Below are 25,205 nucleotides of genomic sequence, written 5' to 3'. Positions count from 1 at the left end.
TCTTTACAAACCATGCGAGGAAGAGAGACTAAACTGCAGGGTTTAAAATACACACACATGCACACACTTTAAAATACCAGTGCAGTGCAAGTGATAGTGATTTCTGTGAGTAAGCGGCTGGCTCGGGAAACCATGAAGACCTACCTGACCAGGGAGAGGCGGAACTCTGGCCCTGAAGCGAGTACCAGTACTACTGCCTGGCCCCGGGGTGAGGAGAACGCAGCTCTTTGCGCCAGTCTGCTGCCCTCACTACAAAACTAGCTCGCCACACCCTGAATCCGGGCAGAGTGCTACAACACAATGTGTGTGTGTGTGAGGGGCCGTTTGTAATACACGGAAAATAAAACTCCAGATTCCCAAAGGGAAGAACTGGAAGAAGCTACATTTTTCTGAGAAGGAAAAGAAAATGTGGCCCCCACCTCCCCCCTCCAACCCTCAGTGTCTCCAATCCCAAACTACCACTAAATGCTTTAAATGTTTTCATAAAGTGATTCTTTCATCCCACAGCCTGGGTAAACCATCGGGTGCGGGGGAAGAAAGCAGCAGTATTAGGTATGCAGTGTTGCTAGGGAACACTCTAGTATCAAGGAGCAGCCCACAGCGGTTTCAGTAGCTGGTGAAGGGCTCCCCTCCACCCACCCTTTCAGCTTATTTAAATCATAACACTGGGGTTAGTGGACTGAAGTGTGTGTGTGTAGAGAGGAGGGGGAGAACCAGGTTTTGTTTTAAAAGAAGCCATTAGAGAGACGGATGGTGGGAGAAAAGCAGGATGTAGCCAAGAGCATGCTGAGTAAAAGGAGCAGAAAAGAGGAATGAAGGAGTGTGTACTAGGAGGTGAGAATAAGTAAACACACACAAAGCATATGCAGGAAAAAAGGGAGGAGAGGAAAAACACAAAAACATTTTCAAAATTAAAATAAAGGAAAATGACAGAGGTAGGAGAGATAACGTGAAAAGACAGAGAATCAGCATCATTAAATGTAGGTTTTTAAAGAGCAGAAATGTTAGGAAATATGACTATTCAGAGAAACTTAATGACTATAAATACATATATCAAAATGGAATATTCTCAACTTGGGCTTCTACTGCAAAACAAAAAGAGGATTTGGAAATTTGGATCTGGATATGAAATGATGAAGATAAAAATCTGTTCCTCTGCCAAGGTGTCTACACCAAGAAAAGAATCTCTGACAATCACAAAGAATATAGTAAGTGGGCTCTGACTTATATGTAGAGATTCAAATACAGTTTCTATTTGAAAACTAAAATAGTAAACTATAATTTAACACTATACAGTATTAGTAATCCCAAAGTAAAATAAGCTTACAAATAGGTCAGTAATATAAAGAAAACAAACATTTCTTACGTACACAGATTTAATTTCAAAACATTTTAAAATAAAATGCTTTAAATACAAAATTAGGTTAAATCAAATCATTTATATGAAATGTAAATAAGTACTTTTAACTTGAAAATTCTAATTTAAAGAAATTCCCATAGATCCTATCCTCAGATCAGTGGTAGAGATTACGATATCATAAACATTGAAATCTGAGTTCAAAAGAACATAAATATTACTATTTCCATTTTAACAGGAAGAAAAGAAATTTAATAATTAGTGTTTTTTTCTTACACAGAACTTAAAGTTTAGAAAAGAATGGAAGAAACTTGCTTATAGTAGAAAGAGGAAGCGGTGTGACATCAAATGGTTATTAATTTTCAATACAATAATTTATGATTTCATTACAATAATATACCTTCATTAAGATGGAAAACATATATTTATCTGCATGTGCTTATGTACATTTTCCGCTTACTGTGTAATTTTTTCTGTTGCCAAATTCAGGGCATCCAGATGCATTTGAGCCAGCCGTAATCCAGGAAATGTCAAAAAAGCCCCAATGAGTGAACAGAAAATAGCCAGGAAAAATTTGAAAGTAAGTTTTGAAACAGGACCCCTAAAATTAAAATTTTTAAAAAAGCTGGTAAGTTTTTGAAGTGAACCTTCTAGAAGTTTTCTTTTCTTCTAATTAATTACTTTATAAATCACAATAATACAAGTAATACAAAGTAAACTCCTACAGAAAGACAGTTCTTATTCTACCACTATAAGGGATTTTAGTGAATTATGAACTTAATCAGACATCTCTTAAGCAACACTTTTAACAATATTACCTACATATTCAACAAAAAATAATGTGACTCATGAATTTCATTTACTATCTGATGGAAGAGGAATTACGTTAAATAAGAGCAAATTCAAATCCGAATTCTATAAAAGGTACTAAGTTTATACAAATGTAAAAAATATGAGGATACTGCTAAAAGAGACAGTCCTACTTAAAAAATAATTCTTTTCACTGATTAAAAACAAAGAACTACTTACAGTAAGTGCTATTTTACTAAAAATGGAAAATTCAACTTGAATAATACTTAATTAAAAAAAACTTACTGAGATTCTAAACCTTGCTTTTCAAGAAACTGCATCGCACTCTCTGAAAAATTTGTAAACCCTGTAGGGGGAAGAAAATTTACTCTTATCATAGGAGTAAAATACAGAATCTTTCTTTGGAAATAAAATGCTAGAGTATCTTAAATTCTGAAGTGACAAGCTTAGCTCTTTTATGTGCTAATTAGTATGTCATAATGCAATAAAATTTAGTTATTAGGAGAAATAGCCTTTGAAAACATCCCTTTGATATATATACATTCCATATAATTTGCATTAAAATCTGCATCTTTATCTATGTGAGTAAACATTAGCATTAGAAACACTTATTTAAGTTTAAGGAAAAAATGAGGAGGGGAGAGCATTTTTGGAAAAAGCTAGGAAAAACTTAGCTAAAAAAAAAGGCTTAAGAATAATAAAGGTTATTTAGAACATTTCAGAATATAAACCTAATTTTAAGAACTTATATTAAATTATTACCTGTTTCAAGTCCGAATTCCAGATAGTTTTCTGTTACAATCAAGACAGCCATTGCTTTCACAAAGAAAAAAAATCCAAAGGTAACACAGACTGATCTTTCACCACCATCTTCTACTTTAAAATAGTGTGTAGTTAATGAAAATAGAACTTTGCTGCAAAAGGAAAAGTTCAGGAAAAACAACAAATAACTTTGTGGAAGTTAAACACAACCATCTTTACAGGACCTGAACTCCAATAAAATTTGATTACAACATTCATTTTGATTCTACAATATTTCTCTACAAGGTGTCTTTTGGAAGGAAGTGAAAAACTAATGAAAATCTGAATAGACTTTCAGAAAATAAAAACAAAGCAAATCTAAGCGAAGTTTGTAACATTTTTAAAATAAAACATGCACATGTACTACACTGTAATTAGGAAAATAATGTATTTCCAGTTTCTCAAATTCATTAGGAGGTTATTACAATGATTTTATGAAATAGGGTCTTGGTGACATGAAAAGCATCTTAGGGAACTTCTTTTTATTGGGTGTGATTGTCAAGTAGTTTATATTTAGAATTAAACACACAACACAGGAATCATCTGTAAATCATCCACTAATTTAAACTTTGAGAGTTACAAACAGTTTTTGTAATAGTCATTGGTAAGCTTCAGTACAAAAACTGAGCATCTGGGATCACCATTTCACACTACAATGAAAAAAAAAACAGGTTTCTGTTGAGTATTCAAAATCAACCAAAGACTCAACATGCTCACCTATTTTAAAATATTTAAATTTTATATGAAAATACTAAATACATTATTTTATCTGAACCCCCTCTTAATAATTAATCAAATCAAGATCAATCAGTGGGTGATTCACAGCTAGAATCCAGATTTCTGTTATATCAAATTGTTCTCCTGGAAAGCATAAACCCACCCAACAAAATAAGTTGTTTGGCCAAAAAATCTAGAAAAGCAACTTTAACATAAATTATATGTCAAGCATGAAAAATAATAACAGCTGTCATTTAGTACTTGCCAAGTGCTAAGCATTAGCAATTATTTCATTTCATCCCTACATTAGCCAACTATTATCACTACTTTTCCAGATTTAAAAAAATTGTGGCAGATAGGTTCATACTTCTCAGGTGGTGCCAGTGGTAAAGAACCCGCCTGCCAGTACAGGAGACCTCAGAGACAAGGGTTTGATCCCTGGGTTGGGAAGATGCCCTGGAAGAGGGCGTGGAAATCCACTCCAGCATGTTTTTATTTTTATTTTTTAATGCCAAAAACATTTGTATTGGGGTATAGCAGTTAACCCCAATTAATTATAGCATTATCACAAATAAACAATGTGATAGTTTAAGGTGAACAGTGAAGGGACTCAGCCACACACACACACACGTATCCATTCTCCTTCCCACCCAGGCTGGCACGTAACATTGAGCAAAGTTCCATGCGCTATACAATAGGTTTTTGCTGGTTATCCATTTTAAATAGAGCAGTGTGTATGTTACCTTTCCAAAGTCCTTAACTATGTCCTCCCCACAGCAACCATGAGTTTGTTTTCTAAGTCCATGAGTCTCTTTCTGTTTTGTAAGTAAGTTCATTTCTATAATTTCTTTTTCGATTCCACATATAAAGGATGTCATACGATATTTCTCCTTCTCCGTCTTACTTCACTCAGTCAGTATGACACTCTCTAGGTCCATCCATGTTGTTGCAAATGGTCTTTTTTCACTCTTTTTAAGGGCTGAGTAATATTCCATTGTGTGTTGGTGGGTGTGGGTGTGTGTGTGTATACACACATCTTCTTGAGAACTATAACAAAAAAATCTCAAAATCTGTATGGAGACAAAGAAGACCCTGAATAGTCAAAGCAATCTTGAAAAGGAAAACAGAGCTGGAACAATCAGGCTCCCTGACTTCAGACTATACTACAAAGCTACAATCATCAAAACAGTATGCTACTGGCACATATTGGAAGCTGTCCTTTGATTCTATTCAGAAATACAGGGTCAATGGAACAGGACAGAACACCCAGAAATAAGCCCATGCACCAAAAAAACCAACTAATCTATGACAAAGGAAGCAAGACCATACAAATGTGGAAAGACAGTCTCTTCAACAAATGGTGCTGGGAAAACTGGACAGCCACATGTAAAAGAATGAAATTAAAACATTCCTTAACTGCATACACAAAAATAAGCTCAAAATGGATTAAAGACCTAAACGTTAGTTGGGCACTATAAAACTATTAGAGGAAAACATAGGCAGAACACCCTCAGACATAAATCACAGCAAAATCTTTTTTAATCCACCTTCCAGAATAATGGAAATAAAAGCAAAAATAAACAAATAGGACCTATTTAAAACTGAAAAGCTTTTGCACAGCAAAGGAAACAATAAAAACAAAAAGACAACACAGACTGGGAAAAAATATTTGCAAATGATATGACTGATAAAGGATTAGCTGTGTGATCTTGGGCAGGTGCGTGCATGCATGCATGCATGCAAAGTCACATCGTTCAGGTCCGACTCTTCGTGATCCCATGGACAGAGGAATGGATAAAGAAGATGAGATCTATATATCCACTCCAGTATTCTTGCCTAGAGAATTTCATGGACAGAGGTGCCTGGTGGGCTACAGTCCATGGGGTCACAAAGAGTCAGACATGACTGATGTGACTGCATGCACGCACGCATGCACACACTTGACCAAGATCATACAGCTAGATTAGAGGCAACTGGGATTTAAATCTAAGTTGTCTGGATCCAGAGTACATTCAGCTAACAATTTGGTATACTGTGTCTATGGAAATGCTTAAAGCACCTACAGTACAGGATAGTTTAGCAATAACACATGAAATCATTTTAAAAATAGAGCTGCCCTGGCAGCGGTAAATGGTCTGTTCAAACATTCTCATAGTCAGAAGAATTCTTATTCAGGATCAGATAAGCAAGGATAAGGACCCTTGTCCTTCCACTTTAAAAGGAAGCTGTCCTTTGATTCTATTCAAAATATGCTAATATAGTTACTACCCATTCTCTATTAGGATCCTACCTAGGATACTGGATACAAACGTAAATAGAGTCCCAGCTGCTCTAGCTATGGGCATCTACCCTAAGTAAGCCAACTTGAAGGTAATAAAGACAGGTGATTTTTTTGATCTTCCAAATGCAAGTTGAAATAAATCTCTGCTAGAATGTAAACTTCATATCAGTAATTCTTGTCTCTTGTTCACTGCTCAGATGGAGCACCAAAAAGTGACTGGCACATAGTAGGTACTTCAGTTCAGTTCAGTTGCTTAGTCGTGTCTGATTCTTTGTGAACCCATGGACTGCAGCACACCAGGCCTCCCTGTACATCGCCAACTCCCAGAGTTTATTCAAACTCATGTCCATTGAGTCAGTGATGCCATACAACCATCTCATCCTCTGTCATCCTCTTCTCCTCAAGGTTCAATCTTTCCCAGCATCAGGGTCTTTTCAGAGTCAGTTCTTCACATCAGGTGGCCAAAGTATTGGAGTTTCAGCTTCAACATCAGTCCTTCCAATGAATATTCAGGACTGATTTCCTTTAGGATGGACTGGTTGGATCTCCTTGCAGTCCAAGGGACTCTCAAGAGTCTTCTCCAACACCACAGTTCAAAAGCATCAGTTCTTCACTGCTCAACTTTCTTTATAGTCCAACTCTCAAATCCATACATGACTACTGGAAAAACCATACCCTTGACTAGACGGACCTCTGTTGGCAAAGTAATGTCTCTGCTTTTTAATAATCTGTCTAGGTTGGCTATAACTTTTCTTCCAAGAAGTAAGTGTCTTTTAATTTCATGGCTGCTGTCACCATCTGCAGTAATATTGGAGCCCCCCAAAATAAAGCACGTACCTAAACAATAACAAATTTTGCCACAGAAATAATGTTTTACATGGTAATCCAGGTAAGCTGAAACAGTATTAATTCTATGATTTAATAGACCTTTAAATTGGGAGAAATCCAGGGTTCAAACACTAACCATTATACATATATATAACCTGAGTTATGGTGAACCTAAGAATATGTATTAGCTCCTCTACAATAATTACCATTATTACAGCTCTTAGAAGGCTTCCTTGATGGCTTACACAGTAAAGAATCCACCTGCAATGTAGGAGACCTGGGTTTGATCCCTGGGGTGGGAAGATCCCCTGGAGGAGGGGATGGTAACCCACTCCAATATTCTAGCCTGGAGAATGCCCATGGACAGAGGCACCTGGCAGGCTACAGTCCACAAGGTCACAAAGAGTCAGACACGACTGAGCAACTAAGCACACAGCACAGGGAACATTTATTTCATCCAAGGATGGACATGATAAAGGACAGAAAAGGTAAGGAACTAATGGAAGCAGAAGAGATCAAGAAGAGGTGGCAATAATACAAAGAACTATACTAAAAATGTCTTAATGACCCAGATAAGCACCATGTGGCCGCTCATCTAGGACATTCTGGAGTGTGAAGTCAAAGTGGGCCTTAGGAAGCATTACTAAGAAAAAAGTTAGTGGAGGTGACAGAATTCCAACTGAGCTATTCAAAATTCTAAAAGATAATGTTAACGTGCTGCACTCAGTATGTCAGCATATTTGGAAAACCCAGCAGTGGCCACAGGACTGGAAAAGGTCAGTTTTCATCCCAGTCCCAGTGAAGGGCAATGTCAAAGAATCTTCAAACTACCACACAATTGTGCTCATTACACATGCTAGCAAGCCAGTCCCAACACTTAATGGCAAACAGATGGAGAAAAAGTGAAAACAGTGACAGATTTTATTTTCTTGGACTCCAAAATTACTGCAGATTGTGACTGCAGTCACGAAGCAGAGATAGCACTTTGCCTACAAAGGTCTGTACAGTGAAACTTATGGTTCTTCTAATAGTCATGTGCAGATGTGAGAGTTGGCTGAATGTGAAAGAATTCACACTTGCGAACTGTGGTACTGTAGAAGACTCGAGAGTTCCTAGCACTGCAAAAAGATCAAAACCAGTCAATCACAAAGGAAATCCACCCTGAATATTCACTGGAAGGACTGGTGCTGAAGCTGAAGCTCCACTACTCTGGCCACGTAATGTGAAGAGCTGACTCACTGGAAAAGACCCTATGCTGGGAAAGATTGAGGACAAGAGAAGGGTGCGACAGAAGATGGGACGGTTGGATGGCATCACTGACTCAATGGACATGAGTTTGAGCAAACACTGGGAGAAAGTGAAGGACAGAAGAGTCTGCTGTGCTATATAGTCCATGGGTCGCAAAGAGTCAGACACAACTTAGAGATTGAACAACAACAACAATAAAGACCAACAACTCTCTGAGATAATATACTCAAAGTGAAAAACAATAAAGAAGTTTTACTCTAAGATCTGTTTTCATCAATGGTAATAACAAAAATATAAATTATTTACCACTCGGGGTTATAAATTTAAAGGATATTCTAAATTAAAAGGCTTAGGCTTTGTATTCTTAAAGCTTATTTAGAAGACAGTTCCCCCTTTTAAATGTCAAAAAAAAAAAAGTGAAGTACAAGAATAGCTCATTTTTATCCATCTATTCCTGGGGCAATCAACCCTTCAGAAGTGTGTGACGGGAAGTATCACTAATAACCACCCAGTCACTTTTCAGGCAGTATTATCCCCTCTCCCAACTTTCACTGTTCACACCTCGGTTAATTCCACTCTAGCTAATTTCCTTTCACATGAACCTCTGACTTTTTCTCAAATACCATGATTCAAGATAAACACCTGCTCATATTTATTTTCCTAAATACTTATTAGCAAAAGCATTATTTTCTTCGAAAACTAACATGGCCATGTGTGCTAGTTACAGATCAAATGAACTTTCATGGGCTAATCTGGGAGGAAATGCCTTTTTAGCATTATTTTTCTTAAAAGATTATTTTATTTCCAAGCATTTCAGAATACAATCTATATGCAAGTTGGAGGTATCATCTAAAAACTGTAGTCCTAACAATTTATCTGAATTTGTTTTTGGCCATACCACATGGCATGTGGAACTTTCTGGACCAGAGACTGAACTTGCGCCCTCTGCAGTGGAAGTGCAGATCTAAGCCACTGGGCAACCAAGAAGTCCTTATTTCAACTTTTTAATATATTTCCTTACAGACTATTATAAAGATATTAGTTATAGTGCTACATTCTATGAAATACCTGATTTCCTTTTAAGACAAGAGAAAACCACGCATGAAAAGCTAGATGACAACCTCTTAACTTTCTGATTAAAAAGATCTCAACTTTGTAATAACAAATACATGTTTTAGGACACATATAATCAGAAATACATATACTGTAGAGCTCCAGCATACACCTTCTGAAGACATTTACCAGGCACATTACTTTCATTCTAAATGTCTTATGTTCACCATAACTCAGGTTATATGTATGTATAATGGTCAAGTATTTGAGCCAATTACTTCTTTAAAGTAAAAATTAAAACTAATAAACAAGCAAATGCCATTGGTTTACATTAGTTCCCTAACCAAATATTCAGCGCCCTGACACAGTCTTGCTCAATTTAACTCTGCAGTACTTTTGGTTATAAACCAATACACAGATATCTCAAACTGTACTAAAGAGGCTAAACCTCATAATAACAGATGTCAGTTTTTCTATGACACTGAACATTAGGAGAAAAGGAAAGCCAAATTATTTTCTAATAAGAGAAATAAATTTACAAGTCATATGTATCTGCAAAACTAACAATCTTTGCAAATTACAGTTAAGAATTTAAAGAGTGATATTTATACTCTAGTTCTTACTTTGTAATGTAGAATTCTGTGCTATTCCTTCAAAATGCTTTCTTAAATCATCTAACATTATTATATAAGTTTTCCCTAAACATAGTTGTCAATCCTCTTCCTATTTTGGCTAATAGCTACTAAATCATTTATAAGCACCAAGAGTATACTGCATCACTGTAGAAGTTGGCATGATTTTGTTACATTAAGCCTAAACAAGGTTGTCAAATTGATAGGATGTTAATTTCAATTAAAATGATTAATGGGTATTTAACAAAGCACATTTGGTTTCCATGTCATTTAAAGATGCAAGTGAACTTTTAAAACTTCTCTATAACTTAATCATTGCATACAAATCCTATTACTATTTTTTCTCCTTTTCAATTAGAATATCATTCATTTCAGAGTTCTTGCAGTTATGCTCTTACATGAAAGACACTGATAGTCTACAGTTGCTTAAAGTGGAAAGACTCTAGAGGGGAAAAAAAATTAGGAAGATTAGGTATCCAGGAAGAAAATGACAGTAAACACCAATTCCAGCTAGAGGAGATAAAGGCAGGACCTGCCCCACCCTCAGTGCAAACCCATCCCATTAACCTGGGTGAAGATATACTGTCTGTAATAGAAGATGCTTCTGAGAGGAGTTAGCTTTGAGTGCAGGTAGAAAAAAAGGTTACAAAGCATAACTCTAAGCCCTCTTGCATAATCTAAGCTTTTGGAATAGTTTCCTATTCCAAATTTTCTAATTAACTAAAGTAATAAACACTGCAGTTTAAATTTACATTATGATTGATTTTTTGGGTAATTCAATTAATAAAGAAAAACTACAAAGTTAAGACTTCCCTGGTTAATATTCTGAACTCCTCAGAGGAGAGACCAGCATTATAAGAGTCTATACACAATTATTTTTTAAATTATGTAATTTTAAAGCACAACTTAATTTTACTTATGATTAAGAAGTGATATAAATCACTTCAGTAAGAGTTGAAGCCAGGTTAAGTGTAAAAAATATGAAAGCAAATAACAAAGGGAAAATATCTAATTTTTAAACAGAGGACTACTGGATCTTTCCCTCATGCAAAGTGTAGCTTTTCTTATAACGAAGTAAAGTACCCAGTTTTCTAAGATAGCAAGTTAAGAACAATTTCACAAGTCTTAAACTTCATCTAACTTTTAACACGCAAGATGGAGTTTTATGAAAGATGAAACACTGTTTAAAAGTGGAGACATGGGACTTCCCGGGTGGCCCAGGGGCTGAGAATCCACCTACCAATGCCTGGCTGGGGAAGCAAGGTCCCACGTGCCAACAGCAGAGCCTGCCTGCCATAACTACCGAGCCTAAACATTCTGGAGCCTGCACTACATGAAGGATCCTGCATCACAAAACTAAGATCCTGTGTGCTGCAACTAAGACCTGACACAGTCAACTAACTAATTAAAAAAAAAAAAAAGTGGTAAAGACATCCCAGAAAATAGATGCTCAAACTTTTCTCTCCAGGATATTATGAATCCCATGCTCCTTATCTATCTCTTCACCACAACTTAAAAATAAAACAAACAAAGCTAGTGGTTCATTTTATTAGTATCAAACACTATGGGTCCATCTCTTTCTTGGCATTCTAAAGAAGGGCTTACATATAAAGAGATAATAAGGGAAAAGGAGCAATATTTAAAATCACAACATAAAAACTCCAAACACCACAAAAAAAAATGCTTCTGAGACTTAGTTATGATTTCTCTCATTGCCTGGGGGGCCCCAAGTCTAGGTTGGAAAAACATGGCTTCATTTTTACTGAAAATGGATACTAGAGTCTATAAAGAAGACAATTTCAAACTCCTTCACTTACACTAAAAAAGCAAAATAACATCTTCAGCCAGAAGTGATATCAAACGACAAAAAAGAAATTTCTCAAAGATTACACCTACTGCCAAATTTTGATACCACAGAATTATTAAACAACTTACAAGGTATGTCAACACTAAAGGAAGAAAAAACAAAATTAGATGCAATCAAATTCAGGTGGGAAATATAACTGTATATCATTAAAATGTTAATATAATCCTATACCTCAAACACCTAAAATGTTATAATGCCTACACCCAGAATTCATACTAGATAAATCTTCAAACCAATTACTTATTGAGCCCCATATTGGAACAAAACCTTTCCATAACCCATAATGTAAACATACAAACAAATATTCTGATGTAAAATACCATGCTCTGCCTAGGGCCAAAGGTTCAAGCTTTCATTCAATAGTTCACAAGCCTCCACTTAAATCAGAACAGTGTATTTACAATCTCCTAAGTGTAAAGCCTTTGACTGTGTGATCACAATAAATTGTGGAAAATTCTTAGAGATGGGAATATCAGTCCAAATTACCTGTTTCCTAAGAAACCTGTCAAGAAGCAACACTTAGAACTGGACATAGAACAGCAGACTGGTTCAAAATTGGGAAAGGAGTACGACAAGGCTGTATATGATCATTTTGCTTATTTAACTTATATGCAGAGTATATCATGCAAAATACCAAGCTGGAAGAAGCACAAGCTGGAATCAAGATTGCAGAGAAATATCAATAACATCAGATAGGCAGATGATACCACTCTAATGGCAGAAAGTGAAGAGGAACTAAAGAGCCTCTTAATTAACCCCTCAGTTCTACCTGAATGGAACACCTCCTTTAAATGCTAGCTTATTTTGCTTTATAAGATCTTCATTTCTGAAACAGAATGTTCAGTTCAGTTCAGTCACTCAGTCATGCCCAACTCTTTGCGACCCCATGAACCGCAGCACACCAGGCCTCCCTGTCCATCACCAACTCCCGGAGTTCACCCAAACCCATGTCCATTGAGTCATTGATGCCATCCAACCAACTCATCCTCTGTCGTCCCCTTCTCCTTCTACCCTCAATCTTTCCCAGCATCAGGGGCTTTTCAAATGAGTCAGCTCCTCTCATCAGGTGGCCAAAGTATTGGAGTTTCAGCTTCAACATCAGTCCTTCCAATGAATATTCAGGACTGATTTCCTTTAGGATGGACTGGTTGGACTTCCTTGCAGTCCAAGGGACTCTCAAGAGTCTTCCCCAACACTACAGTTCAAAAGCATCAATTCTTCAGTGCTCAGCTTTCTTCACAGTCCAACTCTCACATCCATACATGACTAGTGGAAAAACCATAGCCTTGACTAGACGGACCTTTGTTGGCAAAGTAATGTCTCTGCTTTTTAATATGCTATCTAGGTTGGTCATAACTTTCCTTCCAAGGAGCAAGTGTCTTTTAATATCATGGCTGCAGTCACCATCTGCAGTGATTTTGTAGCGCAAAAAAATAAAGTCTTGACACTGTTTCCATTGTTTCCCCGTCTATTACCCATGAAGTGATGGGACCAGATGCCATGATCTTCGTTTTCTGAATGTTGAGCTTTAAGCCATCTTTCCTCTTTCACTCCTCTTTCACTTTCATCAAGAGGCTTTTTAGTTCCTCTTCACTTTCTGCCATAAGTTAAGGGTGGTGTCATCTGCATATCTGAGGTTATTGATATTTCTCCTGGAAATCTTGATTCCAGCTTGTGCTTCTTCCAGTCCAGGATTTCTCATGATGTACTCTGCATAGAAATTAAATAAGCAGAGTGACAATATACAGCCTTAATGTTCTCCTTCTCCTAATTGGAACCAGTCTGTTGTTCCATGTCCAATTAGGGATGGAATACATTTTTGCTATCATGTGCTGGATATTTTTAAACTTCTAATTTAATGTCAACATTTTTCATACTGTAATTAGGCCATAATTTATACATGCCAATACAAAAACAAGAACAGAAAAGAAAAATCAAGGACAGGTTGGAAGATTTACTTAGTAGGAAGTATTTTAAATATACACATCTTTAAGCTGGAGATAAGAGCTTTCAAATAGCAAACAGGCTTAATTTTTTGTTTTAAAATGGCAAATTTCTCTCATCTAGGATAACAGCTTTAATAACATAGATGTGTTAAAGTACTACCATGTTTTAACTTAATTTACACCTTCAAGACCCAATTCTCGGATTAAGAAGATGTATTCTACACCCTAACCTCATATTGTTATTCAACAATATGTTTAGGTGCTCTTTTGAGAAGGAAAGAAATACCAAGAAATCATATTCTGATAAGAAATGCTGCTAGTTTTTTTTGCCAATACACAAATCTATTGCACAGTATCCTAAGGAATAAACAGAGGTTTTCACAGATGTCTCTCAAAAGTTTTTCACAAAATGTATAATTACCTTTTAAAAATAGATCACATTTCCACTGTAAGCAATTTGCATGTAAACGCAAAGTTTTCCTAATCTGTGAAAGATTATATTGTTGGGGAACACTAACAATAACCTAGTGTTTTTTCCTATTCAAATGATTAAACTTATCACATCTAGTTTTCCATAAGAAAAGGCAAACAAAATACTCAAAAATCACATCATACTTTGCATTCTTGCTGCAGAGAAATCGAGAAACTATACTAAGGTTCTGCTATAGAACAGATATTAAAAACTAAATTAAGTAAAGTAATAATCCTTAAGAGCTACCAAATAAAATCCTCTTATAATAATCTGATCCTATCTTCAAATGTTTAAAAAAAACCAACAAAATTTCGATAAATTTTTAACTAAAACATTTTTTCATATTTTCTTAAGAGACAAAGCTTCAATTACTTTATTTTAGTTAAAGAGAAAAGAAACAAACCTAAAATTCTCTCAGATAAATAAAAGCCAAAAACTATTATGCAACTTTAAACCCATCCTATAAAATAGTTTACAGCCAGCCTCAACTTAATCAGACTGTGGAAAAATGATGACCAGATTTTTAAAAGCATAAAGATATTGGCTTTATCAAAAAAAAAAAAAGCAAAGAACAAAAAACTATTAACTTATCTTCTGATTAAAATAAAGCAAAACAATGACAGTTAACCTTATATTTTTATAAGAAAAACTACCATTTCCTAGCTGAAAGAAAAATAGTCATACTTGACTATAAATTAATAAACAAAAAAACAGTCCTACCTCTCACTTAAGTTCCCTATATAATGCTAGGTTTCTGACCTGACAGGTGAATAATTTGACAGTATTAATGTCATAGAAGATCTCCAAAAGTTTGTTAAAGAATCAGGTTTTGACAAACTATGTATTGTCCAAATTTTCAAGACAAAACTATGTATTGTCCAAATTTTCAAGACAAAACAAGTACCCTGAGTCTGTTCCTTTCTCACTGGGAAACACGGTATCTTACACAGTTCACTGCAGGGTTTAGCGTTTCATTTTTCCTATTAATCTAAGGCAGAACGTTTTTGTAAAGAATAATTTAGAATCGTTTAAGGAATTCAGAAGTGGTGACTAAGTCATGCTACTTTGTTGCAGTTGTCTATTTCCTATAGCAAACAAGTATGGCATTCAATTTGTAGACCTTTAGGTTACAAAATCTACATACAGAACTGGATATTTAACACAGAAAACCTAAGAATTTATTTCAATTTAAACTATTCACAACTTTTTGATTTGCATAAAATCTGTATGTCTGGCAACCAGGCAAATTAAATTTTAAAACATAGTCTTAAAAATTTATATCATGGGGTTTTGTACCTTATACCATCCACACTGTAAAATACAAGCCCTGTGGAAACGTGACTAATGATCCAGTTCTTTAACCAAATATAACAGGAACTGAGAAGCTTTACCATTCTTTGTAGAACGGCTTTCTTCTCAATTAAATTCACGTAATTGACTCAGTATTACTCTGCAATACAGCTTATTTATAAGAAAAGGGTTTTTTTTTTTAAAAAATCCATCAACTGTACAATATTTTCATTTTTAAAAGTTTTATTTCTACCAAAGGATCTCTGAATTCTGCAAGCATCATTTTTACCTTTATACTTTTCTCTTATTCTTAAATGAAAATATATCCTTCATATTACGAAATCAGTGGACATTTCTCCAGCGACTGAAACTTCACGGGTCATCATATAAGGAAAGACAATTACTACTGCTCCATCCTCATTATAAGGCTTTCTTTACCCTCTGTCTTCTACATAACATAAACTTGGCATAAATGGAAGTAGAACATACAGACTTGGATAAACTGTGGTCAGAATTACAAATTGGCAAGAGAGTAGAGCTGAGAATTAATATGGGTTTTGGAGTAAGACTGGAGGTAGGTGTGATAGCTTAGATGCGTGTACATCTCAGTTGAAGAAGAAAGCAGAGCTGACAAGAGATGAACCAGTTTTAAGTTCCAGGGTTCAAGATTTGAGTGTCACATATTTTTAAAAAATCATTCTTTTGTTTTTCAAAACTTTCAAGATTCTGTAAATATTGTAATTGTTGTCCAACACAAGAATGTCAAATAAAAACTGATGAAAAGGGAAATGAGCACAAAAGTTAAGACAGTTTTCTTCCTCACTTTGAAGTGAACCAATTATTTAAGTTATATGTGTCTAATTTGCAGACCATTTTAACAAAGGCTATTTCATCAGTAACAACTGCAGAGAATTACTCAATCGACTGATGTATGTGTGACTCTGGAATTAAGTGGAGCCATTGTCCTATGTAATCAATGGAGACATGTGTTTGACTAATAAGTAGGCACATACAATAAGAAAATAAAGAGAAGCCAGACAGAGGTCACTGCAGCTAGACTGTTCATAGGGTGTGAAAGGCATACCAGATATGTTATAACTAAGATAAAAGGCTATTAACAGACTTTTCTTTGGAGTTAATCTGGATATCAGGCATTTAATTCTGGTTTCCTGCATGCCACTGAAGGTAGCAGGTCATTTTCTCACATGCTACACGTTCGAAAGAAAATCATGTACCCAAGCATATATACAATTCTACTTTCCTTCTTCTTCCCTACCCGCTTTGAGGAGGGTCAAAGTTGGCAGAAAATAGCTTGGATTATAAAGCCCTTCACCACTTTCTGTCCTCCCTGGGATGGAGAGACAGCCAGCGACCAAATCCCTGCAGGGATGCTATTGTTTGGAGCCTTCCGCAAGTGCACTACTTCAAACTGAGGAGAGCCAGTTCAGTGCTGAAGACTGCTTAGGACCTTTGCTCTCACATTATCGGGCATTACTGAGTGAAATGAAAGGTAAAAAATTTATTCACATAAACAATACTTTGAATAGCTATTAAGAAGTACATTTTTCTAATTTCTCTGGTAAGTAGACATTAAAGGCTGTATCACATTAAATAAAACTGGGTATCAAGATATGCATTTTAACGTAAATTTGTCATAGCTACAAAACAAAGAGAATGAAACAAAATCAAGAATATATCATAATAAACAATATTTCAGAGAATATAAAAACTCACAGTACGAAAAAATAATGACATATTCAGCTAGTGCTAATTATCAAGTTATAATATTTTTAGTATGTTTAATATGACGATGTCTAAGGATGCTGTTCATTCTGACTAAATGATTTTTCACTTATTTAATACTATAGAGCTAAATAGTAATATTTTAAACCCTTGAATTTAACCTGCTCTTCAGTAAGTATACCACTGAATATCTGGAGGTCTTATTCAACTAACACACATGATCAGTATTTATACCCAGTACAATATAAATCTTGTGAAGATGTCAACTCTTAAGGCTTTGTTCTGGCTATTCTACTCTAAATTATACCTAAATCAATCCAAAAGAGTCAACAGAAGGATAGCACAGTGGTGCTGAATATCAAATGGCATCACGTATTTTAAATGGTATCCCCTAACAAGTTTAAAAGACAATTCAGTGGTCACTGGCTGAAATAAAAAATGGAAAACGTATTAATTCTCTTACTCCCCAACTCTGAATAAATAAACCACACAAGGAAGAAAGCAGAACTCCCCAAAACAAAGACTAGGAAAAGAAATGACAGTAGAAAAAAATTACAACAAATTTTGGAAGACATTAAGTAAATGGACAAGTAGTAACTAATTTAGGCTTCAATCTTCTCTACTATGTGAGATCTACAAGGCAAGGAACCCAGTGAGAAGAAAGCCAATTCATTCATAAACCATGGTACAAAAGTCAGGAACTAGAGACAGCAGGGACCTCTAAACGTAAGGTTGCAAAACACAGGAAAACAAGATGGTTGGTTGAATGAACAGTCATTATTAGTATAATAACAGTCTGTATTAGTATAATCAGACTTTCCAGATATTCTGTTTTGCCGACTTACAGAGATTAAGGTGATGGCTCTCCCCCAGTTTTGGCAGAACCCAGAAGAATTAAATTTTAAAGATATTAAACTAGAAAAGACTGGGCTTGGGGGTATTAGGTAAAACTTCAGGTGACAATGAAGAGCTGAGAACAGGGGCAGGGGAAGGACCCAGACATGCATTTAAATCAATGCCTGCACACTGAATGTTGAGTCTCTGAGCCTTCCCCAATCAGCTCTCATAACACTAGTTGTCAGGCTTAGATCCCACATATGGGACACGGCCAGCCCTTCACTCAATTAGCCACTAAAAAGCCTACCAATCAACAAGCTCCAGCCATCTGCAAGAAACTTCCAATTTTTAACCCCTCCTTCTGAATATAAACAGATACTCAAAGACCATAAGACATTCCAGAACAATTTTGAACATGACAGTGATTAAAACAAAAAGGGAGGAAGAGGGAGACTCAGAAAATAAATAATGCAAAGTACAAATTGAAGCATAAAAGCTATTAATGTTCTTAAAAAGATATTACACAACCATGACACACGACTGCTATGAAAATGGAGCTTTCAAAGAAGTCTTAGTTTTTTTTTAAGTTGATATAAAAATTTAACAAAAGGGTTAAAAGAGAAAAGAGAAAAATCAAGAAAACTGGATAAAATAAATGGAAAGGGAGAGATAAAAGTTAAAGAATCAATTCAGAGAAATCCAACATCTTACTAAGCAGAGTTTCTTTTTACACTGTAGGGAGTCCTGGTCAGGGAACTAAGACCCTGCATGCCATGTGGCATGGCCAAAAAAAAAAACAAAAAACAACACATACAGAAAACAAACTAGTGGTTATGAAAGGGGAGAAGAGTGGGGTAGAAAATTAGAGGTATGGGGTTAAGAGATACAAGCAAACTACTATGAATAAAATAGATATGCAACAAGGATACAGCTGTTAACCGAATGTGGTTCAAGCCCACTCAGGGATGCGTTTCACCCTTTGGGTTTCTTTGGTGGCTCAGACAGTAAAGAATCTACCTGCAATGCAGGAGACCTGAGTTCAGTCCCTAGGTTGGGAAGATCCACTGGAGAGGGGAATGGCCGTCCACTCCAGTATTCTTGCCTGGAGAATTCCATCATCAGAGGAGCCTCATGGGCTACAGTCCATGGAGTCACAAACAGTCGGACACGACTGAGTGACTAACACGAATCTAACTAACCTAAGGATATATCACAAGGCACAGGGAATCATAGCCACTACCTTATAACAACTTCTAATGGAGTATAATCCGTAAAACTACCAAATCACTATGCTATAAATATGAAACTAATACTGCAGATCAACTATACTTCAGTTTTAAAAAAAAAAAAGAAGAGATGTATCTGAACTACTAAGGTTTAGAATTCTATAGAGAGTTTAGCTTCTATACAATAAGAATAGAAAACTGTTTGAGGAGGGTAACAAGATACTACAATGCTTAACTATAAATAATATTTTCATCAGTGTAACTGAAAGCAACTACTGATTGAAGTAAAAAGTTGTCTCCTAGGGTGGGACGAGTTGACAGGGTAGCACAGAAGCACACACATTACCACATGTAAAAGACAGCTAATGGGAAGCTGCTGTATAACACAGGGAGCTCAACCTAGTACTCTGATAATCTAGAGGGGTGGGATGGGATGGGGAGTGGGAGGGAAGCTCAAGAGGGAGGGGACATGTGTATGCCTATGGCTGATTCATGTTCCTATATGGCAAAAAGCAACACAACACTGTAAAGCAATTATCCTCTACTTAAAAAAAAAAATAAGAAAAACGTATTATGTTAACTTTGATGCGTATCTTCGTCTGAGAGGAGTCTAATACGACCAAGAAACCAAGCTACGTGACATTACCAGTCTGCCCAACTTCTTAATTCTTAGAACTTCTGTTAGGAATCCGAATATGGCAAAGCCCTCAGTGTTATCAGTAAACCTAGAGGTTTTATTGGAAAGCAAAAAATTCATTAATAGTTTCTAGGAGGTCCAATAATGCCAAATATTCTTAGACACTAACTTTAACAATCCCAGAGTCAAGAAATGACCATATTTTTCCTCTATTTTGTTCATTTGATGTCCTAATTTTTTCTTCTATATGAATCTCCCAAGCACAAGCAACAAATTTCCCAAGCACCACTATCAGAATAACTTCTCTGTGTATGTGTGTGTGTATGCGTGTGAGTGGGCACATAGGTTCATGCATTTAAAATAACTATTGGGCAAAATTTTTAAGTCCAAATAGAGTATATTTTGTGATTTCTCAAAAAAAAAAAAAAAAAAACTCTGTATTTAGAAAGAAAAGAAGGAAAGGGAAGGAGGATAAAGGTGCAATAATATCTAAAATTTTAAAAACACCATTATCATGTATTATATAAACATGAGTAAGGAAAGCTGCAAAGAACTAACTAAAAGAGGTAAAAGGGGCTCCCTCTGTAACATGAGTCAGACAAGAAAGGAAAGGGAGGGAACTGCTTTCTTTCCTTGTATTTCACCTTTTAAACTATCTACCTCCATTAAAAAATTTTTTTTCCAAGTATATAAAGAGGATTTCAACAAACATTCTCTAATGATCTAAAATCCTTTCTAAATCAGAGATGAGATCTAATAGTGTTAGCTGTAAAAGGAAAACAAATTCATAAATTAATATTAATGATGTTTTGAAGGATACATTGCAAAAGACAAAACAAGCAGGCACCAGACTAAGCTGATATTCATTTCTTGTGTGGGCTTCATAAAACTGTAGTAGACTTCAGTTACTAGATAGACAACTGTAGCAGCCACTGTGAAATCCACCAGCCACTGGTATTCTGGAAAGTAATGCAATGCTGAAAAATAAAGGTTTAAGAAAGAAAGTTTTACTTAAACTGAAAAATAGCTTTAGGAAGACTTATATCTATAATTAACTTCAAATGTGAGATTTTATTGTTTGATGATTTGCCATGTAAGGTGTGCAAATATGAGAATCCAAAAATGTGAGAAATAGATTGAGAATATTGGCATCCAAAACTAAACTTTAATACACTGTAAATTAAATAAAACTGAAATGATTACCAAAAATTATTTAAATGGTTGTTAAAAATATGATTGCAAAATGAGTTGCTATTTTTTTAAATGATTAGCTTTCACAGAAATTATAAATCATTACTTTAAAAAAAAAGAATCTGAGCAATAATATTTTAGCTTTAGAATATAACTTGATAGAGTACTATACAGATTTACTTATATTGATTTCTATGAAACAAGAGAGTTGGGCTTCATGTCACATATTACTAACCTTACTAACGGAGGATTAGTAATTTTGTGAGTTACTGCAGGCTAAAATAATAAATTAAGTAAATATACTTTTTATTCTCTAGAAGAAAAGTTCAAGAAATGCCTGTCAATTCTCCATAAAACCACACTCCTTCAACAAACTATTCCATCCTTAAGGGTTGACATTAAAATTAACATTGTCTCAAAGTATAATTCCATTCCCTTTTCTTGGATATTCTGGTTTATTTCTGCCAGAGAATAGTCTCAAAGATCAATATCATTTTGCAAAAGACCTTCTAGAAATGTGGAAATATATCATGTACCAGAACACCATTTCCCATGTTCTCCCTGGCACATAATGATCTACATTACTCTGGGAAATTTTTAGTTGTAAAATGTAACACCCGAGGATATTTTAAAATCAGAATTTACAAAGAAAAAAAAAAGGCTTTTAAAAATAAAATACCACTCAAAATAAGTTATTTAAAATATGAAAATAAACTAACCAAACTTACATCTTCATGAGGTGACAGCAAAACTTCCAGTTCCTTTCATAATTAGGTATATTCTTTATTCATGTCAGTTTAACACACTTACTTTGCCTTCAAGCTATTTTAACTGCTTTAGGTTTTTTGTTGTAATAGACCTAATAACTTCTGAACATCAGTGGGAAAGATTTACCCTTAAGTAGTTGAAGAAATCCTACTCTGTAGAACCCTCTCCTCCCCTGTAGTCATTCAGTTGAACTTTTTAAATAACCTTCTGGAAGGACAGCAGAGAAAATGGATGGAACAGATAGACAAATACCTGTTTATCTACAGATAAAGTTATTTCAGTTTTTACTAACAAAAGTTAAAGTCAGTGTTCTAATTTTCCATGCCTGCCCACATTCACACAGGCTTCCCCCAGGGAACTCATTCACAGCGAACAGACAGGTGACATTCAAATGTTCTTATGTCCTTTAAGAGATTTGTCTAACAGATAGCTAACACAAACTGAAAGACTTTTAAGATAGTTATTAGGCTATCAATAATACATATATTCAATAAAAGAACAAATTATATATATTCTTGGTTATATATATAACTCAAATATTACATTCTTCTTTCTGTATTCAATAATGTAATTATATACATGCCTCTCAATAGAATATTGCACTAAAAACTGAGAATTCATCAATTCCAGTGAGTTGTATTAGCCTCCTGAGAGCACCTAAAGGGCAGGTAGAAAACCCTCTACTTTTACCTAAACAGAGAAACAGCATGCATTCGCAAATGATTACATAAATATAAACATAAATAACATCTCTCTCTCTTACTCTGATTAACTAGAATAATCTTGATGTTACATGATCAGTTATTTAACAAGTATGATTTGCAACTTATTGCTCAAAATTGTAAAACAAAATACTGAATAAGTATTCTGAATACTGAAGCCACATTACCCCTAACTTCAATTTTTTTAAGTTCATTAAGTAGCCTTATTCTCGCTAAATGTCTGTACCACATTCAGAGTTATTTAACTCCTCTATCTAAAAAGTTGGAGAAAAAAAAGTCAGTAATAGTTACATACCTCATAGAACTGTGAGGGCAACATAATACAAATAAAGCACATATAACAATGTCTGATAAGTAGTCAATTTAAACTATTATTAAGGTTGATTAGCTGACAATTATCCATTAAACATCAGTTATTAGTAAGAACAGCAAAATTCTGTTTTAGAAATCAGGAAACGTGTATAAGTATTCTTGTACAAGTACCCACACCTATCAAATTAACAAAACAAATGGGATAACTAATCAAAAAGTTCAAGTGCTTTTACATGTTTTAAATTCTACATGAAAAAGTTAAAAAGAAAAAAAAGGGGATGAGGTAACCAGTCTCAATAGTCTGAATAACATTAAACAACGAATGTATATTGTTTATCACTGACACTTTGTAGGATACGCTTTCCATATATATATACACACACATACATACAATCTTGTAAATGTAGCATCAACTTTCAAATGTATTGAAGCCACCTTGTTTCACAAAGTAATTCTTTATGAGATGTGAAGTGACTCTATATATTAAGATTTTTCTGTGGTGGTGTGATTTAATCCAAGAAGGACCAAATTACATAATGATACATTATACAGCATTACCAAGATGACTTTTTAAATGTCATTTTAATTTCTTATCATGTAAAACTGTAGTTCTTAAACCTAGTCAAAAAATCAGAACCATGTGGAACATTTTAAAAAATACAAATTCCCAGAAACCACTCTAGATTTACTGAATCATCAAGGGTAGGTATAAGAGAATCTTTATCTTTAAAGAGCTGCTTAAGTGGTTCTGATATACAGCCAGGTCTGAAAACTAGTGTTCTAAACAATATCACATTAGATGCTTTTCACTTCTAGGATTTGAATAATTTCATATAAATTTCACTTTAAATTTAAAATCATTATAGTTATATAATTTTAAACACTAATATACAGGGGGGAAATTGATTGACTTATTCAGAGATATCCAATAAAATCTTGAATAAGTAAAGTTTTCTATTTCTAATCCAATTCATCATTCTAAAACCATTTTCCTTTCTACTAAATATAACATAAAGTTGAATTGCTTTAAATATAGGTAGCTTAATACAAACATACAGATGCATTTCTACAAGCAACATTATAAAACATGTAAACTGATACAGATGGCAACTTAGAATTTGAGATAGTAAAAACTGTAACCTCAGCATATACAAAAACTGTGTAACAAACTTGCATAAGCCAGCCTCTTCTGAAAAATGGGGAAAAATAAGGCTTACTGTAAGTTAGGTGGACAGAAAAACAAATTCAATTCAGATGAAGTCATTTTGAGCTTCTTAGCTCTGAGAAAGATTTCAGAGTCTGTATTTGGACTTAATGATTAGGAAAACAAAAGAATCTAACAACAAAAGATAAATTCAAGTACTTTCACTAGCATAATATAAAACTGAGATTTACAGAACACTTTACCCAGATTTCCCTTACCTAAAGTATCCACTTCTGTAACTGACTTTGTTTCTAGATGGAGATCAATATCCTTTGGAATGGTTAGTGGCTTACTTTCAATGTGACCATTATATTTCCTATAAAAATCAGACAAGTGACACAAAAAACAAGTTACCCTCACTGTTATTCAAGTGTTTGTATCAAACTAACTACAAATGAGGTTATATATTTCACAGCGAAAAAGAGGTAGAAGTTCTAATATTTTATCAAAAAGGAGGTAAGGCACTAAAAAGTAGTTTTCAAAAGGGGAACTACAAAATACGGATGTAAATTATTAAGATAACATACAGATTACCAGGAAAAGAGTTACCTATACTAGTGACAGGAACAAGACCTTGACTGCTAGCTTACCATTTCACCCCATTTTTCCTGCTCTCTTCTGGAGATTTAAAGATAACCCTAACATCTCTTTCCTGAGGCACACAAGTAAAAGGAAATGAAGACAAAATGCATTTCACTTTGAAATTATACACGTACACACATACATACATATAAACAGACCTGTAGCTATAAACAAATCAGAACTGAAAATATATGTGAAGATTTATGTGCATGAGAAATTCAGAAATGTGCAAGGCCAATTCAGAGCTGCTTTTACAAAGAATCATGGGTGGAGGAAAACAACAGAATTCTTCAGGTCATGTGTATTATTTCCAAATTTAATTTTAAACACAATCAAACATAAATCAAAAGCAATAAACTAAGTTTCAGTAACAATAATTATAACACCAAGAAATGACTTTGTATTTATCCTTTAATAAGTATAAACTGGGAAAACCTCAATAAAAATTTTAATTCATGTCAATAAATCAAATAATAATTACTGCTACTAAAACAGGACACTGTTGTTAATGTAACTTTTTGTAAATGTAAAGCATTTTCAACATATAAAAATTATTATAAAAATAACAAAATTATTGGATACAAGGCATATAATAAAAATTCAAATGTTTATAAAATAAATACTATACTACCTAAGCTCACAAATGTTGACCATGGTAGTTGTGAGAGGCAAATGCAGAGC

At 34.6% G+C, this 25,205-nt stretch overlaps 1 protein-coding gene across 5 annotated transcripts in view; it reads right to left on the bottom strand.

Annotated features, from left to right (window-relative positions):
• TMEM161B (transmembrane protein 161B) overlaps positions 1-25,205 on the bottom strand; it is a 71,611-nt gene that overhangs the window by 8,014 nt on the left and 38,392 nt on the right. For 2 of the 5 annotated variants that reach the window (XM_040239405.1, XM_040239407.1), the window contains 5 exons: positions 24,161-24,258; positions 20,566-20,722; positions 2,930-3,081; positions 2,453-2,513; positions 1,818-1,958 (listed from right to left, as the gene is read on the bottom strand). In XM_040239405.1, the coding sequence (XP_040095339.1) occupies positions 1,818-1,958; positions 2,453-2,513; positions 2,930-3,081; positions 20,566-20,722; positions 24,161-24,258 (609 nt within the window). Of the gene's footprint in view, positions 1-1,817; positions 1,959-2,452; positions 2,514-2,929; positions 3,082-4,428; positions 4,544-20,565; positions 20,723-24,160; positions 24,259-25,205 lie in introns of those variants that run through there. The other 3 variants (XM_040239406.1, XM_040239408.1, XM_040239409.1) reach the window with 3 other exon arrangements.

The sequence above is a fragment of the Oryx dammah genome, unplaced genomic scaffold (assembly GCF_014754425.2).
Source record: "Oryx dammah isolate SB20612 unplaced genomic scaffold, SCBI_Odam_1.1 HiC_scaffold_5, whole genome shotgun sequence".
Taxonomy (NCBI): Eukaryota; Metazoa; Chordata; class Mammalia; order Artiodactyla; family Bovidae; genus Oryx; species Oryx dammah.
Note: the sequence above shows the minus strand (reverse complement) of the source record. Positions and strands in the feature narration are given on the sequence as shown.